Below are 11341 nucleotides of genomic sequence, written 5' to 3'. Positions count from 1 at the left end.
ACCCCTTGGCGACAAAAAGCGCTCTTTTCCCGATTTATTTCGAGCCCTGCTGCGTTCATATCCCGAGAATTTTTTTTAACTAACGAAGATGATTATCGAAATTCTCGTTGGAGATTACAATATCGTCGAGATACACAAACGCATGTGGTTCCAATTCTGGACCGATCAGGCGGTCCATTAGCCTTTGAAACGTGGCTGGAGCGTTGGTCAGTCCGTACGGCATGCGTTTAAATTGAAATAAACCTTTGCCGGGAACCACGAACGCGGTAGTCTCCTTACTGGATTCTTCCAGGGGAATCTGGAAATACGCCTGGCTCAAATCAATTGTCGAAATGTAAAGAGCGTAATTTATCCAGTATCGTGTCAATATGGGGGAAGGGATACGCGTCTTTTTTCGTGACTCCGTTTACGTCCCGATAATCGATACAAAATCGATATTTCCCGTTCGGCTTCGGAATGATCACTGGGCAACTCGCCCAAGCGCTCTCGGAACGTTCTATTATCCCCTCCACGAGCACGCCAGGTTCCGTCACAATATATATATATTACATATATATGTAATTATATATATCATATATATTATGTATACGTTCGTGATTACGTATGTAATCATGAACTCATTCTTTCTTTTTGTTTTTATTAATCATTCTTACTTTTATGTATTAGTTTACATGAAAAACACAGTTAAAAAGAAATATACCTATAAATGTAAAGTTACAATTTTTTTGAAGTTAAGCTTAACGATAAGATGTATTTAAAAAAAAAAATTCCAAATTTTATACAATTTCTACGAAGGAGATGAAGGAAAATCAGATGTCTTTTTAAGTGATGTAATTTTATTTTTAAAAAAATAGATAAATTTTTTATTTCTGGTATTTCCGCCACCAATTGTATAATTTAAATACATTTTGTAAAGCACAATTCGTTACATGGTTTATGCATCGCATGGTATTAGTAACATCAAGATTTTTCAAACACGCGATATCTTTGTAATCAGCATCCATGGTCTCAATAGTTACATTCACATTTCTATCAAGTAGATTTTTCAACTAGTCACGTTTTTGGCTTCCCTTGACATATGCGATAGGCCATGCACCGTCGTCGTCGACTATTGCCGTTGTAATCAATCGTTTCGCCATACTGTATGGAACGAAACCATCTTCCCACGACAGTCCATGATGATTTGCCGCCACCCAAGAAGCACGAGATTTATCGGCTACCGATAGTGAATTCCATGGATACGGGCTTTTGAAAATGTAATGAGTGAGAACGGTTCCTTTTCTCAACACTGCCACTTCCTTTACGATAAACCTGGTTCTGTCGGTGAACCCTTATATGTCAACAAACGTTGGTACCATCGCGACGATATCTTCGAAACTACGCCACAATGCGAGGTGTTCATCTCTTACATATTACAAATATTGCTGATGCTGCAGTTTATGTGATTTTGCGCACAACGTTAGACAATGGACAGTATTCGATGACTCGATCATGCAAAATAAGAGAGTACGCGGTAGTATTTGCTGGCACGTTTTCTTTGCAATCAAATTCTATTCGCACATCTACGGTGACGCTCTTGATTGATTCGTTCTGTCGCGAGCAATCGATGACTACAAACGGCCCATGCAACAAAAAGTTGTCCGTGATGCAAAGCGTTTCGTAACAGTCGTATCCGTAATATCCTTTACGAAAACGTGCATACATATCAAAAAGAATAGCATACCTGTTTCTATCAAAGACAAGATTCAAGTCATCGTATGGATAAAAGTCAGAGTTTAGATCAAGTTTCACGTTGGTCAATTTACATGCATCGAAGTTGCTCGCATCTTCAGACATGATATTCTTTCGACCAGTCTCCAGTGAAAAAATGACGTATCGCGGTTTCTCCAGCTGAGTCGCAATTTTAACGGCCCACGAATGTTTGTCGTACTTTGCAACAAATGGTACTCATACAGGTTCCACGAACGAAAACTCATGCTTAGGTATCTGCTGAAAGATGTTTATGGAAAACCAATTGCTGGAGGATTCTACGAACACGAGTTGCAACGCGCTGCCGACGCTGATGTATTGTGGAAAAAGTATTACGTCGGAAAGGGAATAAGGTGTACGTGAATAGTGCACACAATTCATGGATAAATAAAGATAATGTATTGTAAAAAAATTATCATTTTTTTAAATGAAATATTCAGTTTTATACATATACTAGCATTATTAGTTACAATGCAGTATTTTTTTTTTTATTTACAACTAAATATATACATCTATTAAAATCGAGGTGAAAATGATTTACAAAATACATATACTGATATATCTAAAGCGGTATTTTATAATGACCCCACGTCGTACGGACTCAGAGCGATTTTTGATTCCGCAATTTTGATCTTATACATGTCTGATTACGAATCATTTCAATTTCGTTTCGTAAGCACTGCATGTAGTCGTCGAAAGTTATCATCCTGGAAACAACGCTACTTTTTACACCTTTCGCCTTTTTCGTATCTTTTTTACCATCGACACGCAGCGCATACATTTTCGCTCTGTGTCCAACAAATTCTGTCATTATGGCCCCATTGTTTTAGTATTTCATAAAACCGGGGACTTTTTTGTTTACAAGCGGTATATCGTAAACGTTCCTTACCGGATAATCATATACCGTATACATAACTTTACATTTATCGCCATGTGTGGGTAACATGTAATCGTGATGGAATTCATACAAACATACCTTAGATATATTTAGTATACACATACCCACATAAATTGGTTTGCTGAACTTCATCGCAAGCTTTCGCAGTTCGATGGCGACTAAGTCTTCCGAAAACACGCTACAGCTGTGGAAATTTGGTTTTGCGATCATTACCATATCCACACCATATCTCCCTTCCCATTTTGATACTAATTTTACATCGACGTGATTGCGTACATTCTCCATAGTTTTGCCAAATACCGCATTGTTCATCGATTTATACAAATTCTTTTCAAAATCGTTTGTAGCGAGAGTTCTAAACTTTGTATTTAATTCGATGTAATCGCGGAACCACGGTGATTGTGCGAATTGGAGGACGCGGTGTATCTTTGTAATACGACTACCATGTCGCGTGCATTGCTGCAGGTTACGATAGTGGATAACGTAGCGCTGCTTATCGTATAAAGTTGCGAGCAGCTTGTCCTTTCTTTTGCCAGGTGGTTTGCCACGTGTGGGGCAGGACGGCAAGTCGCCGTGAATGTCGTGCAAACGTTGCGGATATTCTAAATCAACCTCTAGAATATAACCCGTAGGCGAATCTGCAGCAATCGAAGACACGTCAAAGTTTGCAACGTTGTCGACACATCGAAATTCTGCATATGGCAGTGGTTGACACATTACCCACCCATACAGATTATTCACATCCAAGTACATCAAGTACGACGACGCTTTCGATGGATTGTGCGACTGCATGTATTTATTATTGGCTTTCGCGTATCTACTTGAACATTAACTTAATCCGCCGCGTATACCGCGTTCGATAAACAGGACCATGTCGATATCTGTTAGTAATTCGAAATTAACTTTTGTATGCTTCAGCATGGCATCCCACGTAAAACCGGGCAGAGTGTAATAATACGCGGGATCGAGTCCGTAACTTGTTATACAGCTTTCACGAAAGTTTTCAAAAATATCTGCCAACAGCAAGACATCTGTTTTCAAATACAAATCGCTATACTCGCCCAGCGTTTGAATGGAAAACCGTGTCCACACGTTCTCGGCGTGTGCGTACTCGCTCTCCGATACTGTATCACCCGTCAAGGAACTGTAAAATGATTCGCGCGATGGCACACATGATTGTTCCAACTTTTCGGCACAGTCAATGTACTCGTACGGAAAAACACCCTTCTGAGTCAATAATTCGAAATCTTCGATAGACAAATTTTGAAACTCGGTTCGTAAAATTCTTAATTTGCTTTTATCTAAGAAAGACGCTAATTTATCGAGACTGGTACTCAAGAATTTGTATGAATTGATGAATCTCAATTTTATACAATTTCGCGACGGTCCACTTGGATCGTTGACACTTTTTGTGAACGAGATGTACTTTTCTTTTGTTATCGGCAATACACTGACGGCACCCTCGAAAGCTATAGCTATTTCTTCGATAATAAAATGCGAATCGTAACCGGTCAAATTATGAAACACTATGGGAATGCAAAAAGTTTTTATAATTTAGATCACAATTGGAGTACGTGGGACCTCTGTACCGACCGGTTAGATGGCAATGATCGCGAACCCTCGTATCGTTTTCTCCAAACGGTTTTTCGCAAATATGACAATGCGACGCGTTGCGAAATGCCTCCTGCTGTTCGCTCGTTAAATCATCCATTTGTATGTTATTTGATAAAATTGATTTAACAAAATGTGTTAATATTCTTTAATTCTTCGACGAACCAGGAAACACAATTCGCATCACGACGACATCGGTATACCGACAAGGACGAATCGTACGCGCATTGAACATAATATGCATTACTAAATACTTTATGATGCTGATACGTGTATCTTGGCGCTCCTCGATCAGTTTTCTCTAGAATGCACTCGAGGTCGGCGTACACCACAAATGGAAGTCGCTCTTTCCGGATGTAGTTGTGGAAGCTGAGCCACTTGCTGTCATCATCTGGTAATACGATTGCGCAATCATTCATCTTCTCGCAATTTACGGTGTGAGCTTCCAGCTTCTCACTGGAACTAAAGTAGTGCAAGCATCTGCAATAAACAAAAAAATTGTGAGCTCACGAGGCGCGATAAGTTTTGTATCCACGCGAAATGCCCCACGCCGTTTGCTCCTTCTAAATACAGCAAATTGACGTGTCTCTCCATCTTCTGTGTGGCGAGCCGTACCGGCAGAACCTTCTTTTCTTCAGTGGTGTAGACGTTGATGGAGATGCTGTTGGCGTGTTCAAACTTTTTAATTTGGTTCAATGTCATTGGAAATTCGATATCCTGGATATTCAACACTGTTGAGTAATGAGGATATGCCAATGCCCGATATACGTGACTTTCAGCTGGATGCAGAGCAGCCACCACTGACCACGCGAAACATGCATTGTCGTTCGAGCATACGTTAATTACAGCTCTCTTTAGTTGTATTTCTCATGGTAATTGTATAGTACATCCTGCATGCAACGGTATATATTTATTCACGTTAACAATTAAATTGAGTATACGCGACAGCGCCCATCCGCTATCCAGTTCTTGAAATTCTTCCAGCGATGCTAGGGTGGGTTCGACGACGCGTTGCTCGTACCACTATTCGAGATTGATCGCGCCGAAGATTTCACAGTTTTTCGTGCTGATAGTCTTGTTTGAGCGTTTATCACGCGCTACAAACTCTCCATTAAACGCGGTATTGACTTTTAGTGTCTTATGTTTCACCAATGCACCCCGTATATGCTCGAGCACAACGTCTCTCGCATCCTGAAGAAAGTTACGCGGTTCGATGTAGTGGGAATTTAAAACAACACCGGTTAATACGCAGCACTCGAACGCAGTGTCTATTTCACGCCACAAGAGTCCAGTGCTTGAATGGCCGGCTCCTTCGTACACGAAACGTCTGCGCATCGAATACTTTAGAACGATTGTTGAACACCAATCGATAATCGAGTGCGTTTTGCTCGACTATGTTGTTCCAGCGACTCGAGGCACTCGTTGCATCGTTCTTCCCATGCGAGGTATTCTTCTTGCGAAGTCAATCGATCGGCCTGGTCCCACAATCGACTTTCCATTTCCAAGAGTTCTTCCATGGTTGCACTCACTTCTTCGCTGGGGGTCACTACAGAACGATTTGAATGCAGTTTAATCTGCAGCACAATTTTTATACTCTAGGTCACGTGATTTTGTCACATGATATGCTCCTACTATGATGTCACTGCCTGCAGATTTTCATAATCCTCTCATATTCCGTATCGCTGTCTTCGTATGTTTTCCTGAGAACGGAAATATATATATGTATATATTTGGGAATTACACCACTGATGTATCAATTCATTAGAACGACTCCGCGATGATGAGGGTCTTATTACGTATAAAAAAAATTAGATCACGCGCTACGTAGAGATGTGTATGCCAAAAATAAATGTGGACAAGAAAGTGAAATGTGTGGAGGAGGGGAGATCTGCTGTTTCAGCATTTTTTTTTGTCCATCTAACAAAGAGTGGGGGGTGTTATATAAAAATGTCTAAACGCGTTTTTTCAATCATTGTTCGCAACATCGTTCTATCGCCTCGTATCGAAACATCAGCGATGTGGTCCAATGCTGAAATCGCAATGCTGAAATCGCAACGCGAGAGAATCTTCCGAACAAGGAGTTCAACCAAACATTAACAAAGTAATCGCGCACAGAGTAAGTTCTTTGACAACATATTGCAAAATATGCAGTCAAAATTCAATATCCTTTATAATTTTTTGTTTCTCTTGTCAGTGATAGCGATAATGTTCCTACGGAACGTAGAGTAACACGCGTGGTGCGTATACTGGAGAGGAGATATCCCCTGACGGATACATTCTACAAGTATCTCGACATCGGGGTTCGAATCGGTGGTTCCTGCGACGTAGAGTTGGCTATAGGAGACGTGGAAACGAAATTAAATTTTCTATGGATACGTGGAAAGATCTCCTACGAAAGAGGCATAACATTCTGCAGATTTTTGCTGATACATTGGGAACCTCGAGCGAGCCGATAAGCATTAATGATGTAACAGTTAAACTCCGACAACTAAACGACGTAAAACTCGCAAACCTCTCAAATTCTACCGTCTCTATGTTCATGAGTGAAAGAACCGTACAAAAGTTGTTCGCTTTCGAATATTGTATCGATCACATGTACAGTTGGCTGTCTGAAAACTTGTACCTGGTAGAATCTAAGTACAAAAAGTTTATTGAAATAAGGATTATGCAAAGGCAATTGTTGAACATGAAAATTTTGAGCGTCATTCATTGATTGACTCTGAATTGTTAGCATTAGGTTTAGATGTAATGCTGGAATACAGTTATCGATAAAAAAGAAATAGCTTGGATATATGTGTTTTCTTTCTAGCGCATTTCCTCCCATATCTTATTCTCATCCTGTGTAATGTTTCCCTCGCACGTTCTCTAGTATTCTCATCATCAAAAGAATGATGTCACCTCTACCGTTTCTTTAATATCTAGTCCTTGAAAAATTGTATCGCGCAAATAAAAGATTTGCTGCCGGATTATAATTTGCAAACTGCGTTTTTGGATCTTCTGCTCTGCGCGCGAAGGGGACGGTGTCCCCTCCCGTACGGCGTGCGCGCTCACCTCCCGCGAAGACGACGAGCACGGTTTCCCCTTCCCTTACAGCATGCGCGCTTACCTCGAAGACGAAGAGGATGGGTTCCCCCTCCCTTACGCGCTTATTTCATTACATGTAAAATTTGCGTTTTTCTTCTTTACCGATCTCTGATAGCAATAATACTTACCAAACGTCGAACAATTGATGTTCTTCTTCTTCTTCTTTTTTACCGATCTCTGATAATTACCTATGATAATTACCTCATCTTTTCTAATCTTACCTGTTGCACGGGTAAAAGAGCATGAGTGCGAGGAAGAAAATGCTTGAACGCGAGAGAGAGAGGGAATCCGCGAGATCCGAAAAAACACCCCCACTCCTGCGCGCGAAGAGGACGGTTTCCCCTACCCTTACGCGTTTATTTCGTTACATGTAAAATTTGCGGTTTTCTTTCTTACCGATCACTGATAATTACCGACCGGTGGTGTCCCCCCTCTACCTTAACGACCGTAGGTAATAATTGCATCCTACCTTACCGACCGCAGGTAATAATTACCGACCCCCCCAGCACTCGTACCTCCCCTCGCCCTCGGTTCCCCTTCCCCCGCTCCCCCCTCGGAGCCTCATGGCTTAGAACCGGCTTAGCTATACTACTAGAGTGTCGTTGAATTAGTGTAAGAAGCGGAAATGGGAGGTAGCTGAGAAAATTCTGAACCACAATTTCCTTTGCGGATAGTGCTTCGTTTTCGTTAATATTCGACACCATTCGAAATTTTTGCACACAAAATCGTAGTTCAGCATCGTCTCAGCTATTCCCAAAAGTAAATATTATCAAACTTGGTTTAGCTTTCTGTTCGAGGAACAAAAAATATGACATTAATTATTGCTATTACTATATCCGCTTTAGACATCATATTCCATAACACTATTCAATATCGCCGCCCCCACCAAAATACTATCCCAAACCTATTCATACAATATTTCCATGTGGAGAGTTTATACATTAGCAGTAATCAATATGGCCGCCACTCCCCTCCAAAAAAGCCCCAAATCTACTCACACTGTATTTCCGTATACATACTATATACATTAACTGTTAATTCCTCATAGACAATAACATGTATACATTGACAGCATTCAATATTGCCGCCTCTACCAAAAGCTAACCCAAACCAGAATTAAACAATTTTTACATCTGCGCCGCCTTCGAAAATGGTGCATTACATTTAATATGATGTATTTAATAATTTAACCAAATTCATCAAACGATGGTGAATAACAATACAGTTTAAATAGAAATTATTTCACACTTTTCACTGCATTTTCCCATACTTTTAAGCAAATAAATCTAGAGCTAGTGCGTATTCATATAAATTAACTAGAAATTATTTCATACTGTTCACTATACCTTTTTTGAAGTCGGTTAAATTTTTTTTCCAAAAAATTATTTTATATTGACATATGCAATAGCTGTTGTCTTGTCCACTCTTAGCAAGATTTGACAATTCTTTTTATCTTTTGCGAGTTTCTCTAATGCTAACTTAACTGCTAGTAACTCTTTAAAATTGATATGGTAATTTATTTCCGATCTATTCCAAAACCCGTACACTTTGTTTTTCTTATCTGTTGCTCCCCAGCCCGATCCCGACACATCTGTGTAAATTGTAAGATTGTAATTATTTGTTTTTATTTGTCTATCTGCTGATGGTAGCTTTTTTATCCGTCAGTCTAGGTCCGGTAGGATTGGGGCTGGTATATTTATTTTTCGTCTGTAGTCGTGTTTGTTTCTTAATAGCGCCTTCATTTTCTCTCTCTCTAGAACCTTCGTGTATAGCCACGCGTATTCCACATCTGGTCATGCTGCTGTTAGCTTACCGATTAAGCAGGCAAACTCTTTGATTCTGCATCGCTTCTTTCTTTTAAAACCTTACAGCAATTCTCTTAACTTTATTCGTTTCTTTCTTGTTAATTCTGTGGTAAACTTAATTGAATGTATTATGAATCCTAGGAACGTACACCTAGTTTTTGGTGTGGTGCACAACTTATTCTCATTTATTAAAAAACCTAAACTCTTAAGTAATCGCTTCGCTGCTGTAACATTTTCGCTACATTGATCGAAGTCTTTTTCTGCACAAAAATATTCATCTAAATACATAACTGAACAATAACCTGCCGATCTCAATTTACTTAATACTGGTTTCATTACTTTTGTGAAAATAAAAGGAGCGGTACATAATCCGAAAAGCAAACAAATAAATTCGAATAGTGTTCTACCAAATTTAAACCTTAAGTTCTTTCGCGACTCTTTGTGGATCGGTATTAAATAGTACGCATCCTGTAAATCCAGTGTGCACATGAAGTAATTTGGAAAAACCAATTTCTTTGCCATATTCAGATCCTCCATTTTAAAATGTTTTCCATTAATAAACTATGTGTACCATCTGGTTTTTGCCGTAAGAAATAACTTGAAAGAATTTGATTTTTCCCAGATTTGCACTTCTAATTGCGCCTTTTAATATTAATTTATTTATTGGTTCAACATAAGCGTTTTCTTCACCTGCTCTTATTTCGACCATAGCAGGTTTCTCCTGTCGCGGTTCTCTACTAAATTTAATTTTATGACCTCTTATGTTATCTAACACGAATGCATCTTTTTTGATTTTTTGCCACTCGCTTTCGTAAGCTTGTAGCCTACCTGCTATACCTACATTTATTTGTAGTTTCTCGGTCTGTGTTTTTGATGAGGTTGTTTCCGATCGCTTGTTTGCTGGGGATACTTCCCCAAAGGGGAAAACGGTAAATCGCCTATATGCAGGGCCGGGCGCCTTCCCTGCAGGCTCTTTGTGTTTAAATCCCTTCTTATTAACGGCATTTCTCTTGTAATTTTCTTGGATATTTTCTCAACAGCTTCTGCCTCCTTGAACTTCTCTCCTAAATCTTCACCGAATAGAAACTTATCTGTTTTCCCTTCAGATACTAATGTTTTACAGCCTTTTGTAACTCCTTGCGCTATAAACGCTTTCCTTGATTTTGATTATTTGTACATTATTTACAGCAGTAATTCGGTTGCGTCCCTCAGTCGTTCAACAAACAGCTCCTGATCAATGCACTCTTTTTGCGTCATGAGTATGCTTAGCAACGAGCCCAATGCCGTCAAGGATGTTCCTGCTAAATTCTGTAGTTCCATCATATATGTATCTCTTTTAATGGCACTTTCCTTCATTGTGCCTTTTATTTCCGCATTTAGCAGTGGCGGGTCCAAAAAAGTTGGTTTTTTGTACATCTTGATGATTTTCTCCCTTTCTTCTTCCGCCAGGCCGTTTTGTATCCAGTATTTCCATCTGCTTCTAAGCGATGAATGAATAAACACTTCCTGAGCCTTCGAGTTTTGAGGATCGTCTCCAAGTAGACTCAGTAAACTCTCATCTACTTCTGGTTCATTTTCCTTATTTTCATCTTTGTTTCCTTCTTTGTCGCCCTTCTCGACATCCTTGTCGCTATGTTTACCACGCTCTTCAGATTCGGTAATAGCTCTGTTGATTCCAGACATAACCTCTTGACCACCTACGACAATACGCAAAAACTCAGAAGATTATTTTATTAGCCATATAAACCTAGTCTGCCTTGCCCCGCTGTGCAAGTTCACTAGTATATGTTAGTTGCTAAGCGACCTCGCACTTTCTTTGTTTTTTCAATATCGTAAATCTAACCTGTCTTGCTCCAGCGTGCCAGCCCGCTAGTGTATCAAAACTAATTGTAGTTTGTTTTGCCCCTCTGTGCAAGCACACTACATTGATTTTAAACCTCACAAACCACGACGTCCGTTAGCCGTTGGCCTATCGTGATTTTGGAATTTCCTGTCAGTCAATTTCGATTCCTTGACCGGCAACCTAAGAGCTTTTCCACACGACGATACACGTATCGCAATATGCGTATGCGATACGTATCTGCTAGCAAGATACTTATGTGATACTGTATCCAACTAATTTCATAGCTCGGTGTTGATCATTTGTTTTTCAGTTGAACATATCTTCTCGTTTGAGAAACACGCATTCTTAGTT

At 39.8% G+C, this 11341-nt stretch overlaps 1 protein-coding gene and 1 pseudogene across 1 annotated transcript in view; one reads left to right on the top strand and one right to left on the bottom strand.

The window, feature by feature from the left end:
* The first annotated feature begins 6274 nt into the window (after positions 1 to 6274).
* On the top strand, positions 6275 to 6971 carry LOC128885252 (uncharacterized; annotated as a pseudogene).
* Positions 6972 to 9234: 2263 nt separating this feature from the next.
* The window catches only part of LOC128897146 (uncharacterized), a 2519-nt gene continuing 412 nt past the window's right edge, over positions 9235 to 11341 (bottom strand). The window contains exon 2 of the mRNA XM_054160867.1: positions 9235 to 10844. Coding sequence (XP_054016842.1) covers positions 10330 to 10830 — 501 coding nt within the window. The 5' untranslated portion in view covers positions 10831 to 10844 and the 3' untranslated portion in view covers positions 9235 to 10329. The remainder of the gene's footprint in view (positions 10845 to 11341) is intronic.

Source organism: Hylaeus anthracinus, unplaced genomic scaffold, assembly GCF_026225885.1.
Source record: "Hylaeus anthracinus isolate JK02 unplaced genomic scaffold, UHH_iyHylAnth1.0_haploid 11980, whole genome shotgun sequence".
Taxonomy (NCBI): Eukaryota; Metazoa; Arthropoda; class Insecta; order Hymenoptera; family Colletidae; genus Hylaeus; species Hylaeus anthracinus.
Note: the sequence above shows the minus strand (reverse complement) of the source record. Positions and strands in the feature narration are given on the sequence as shown.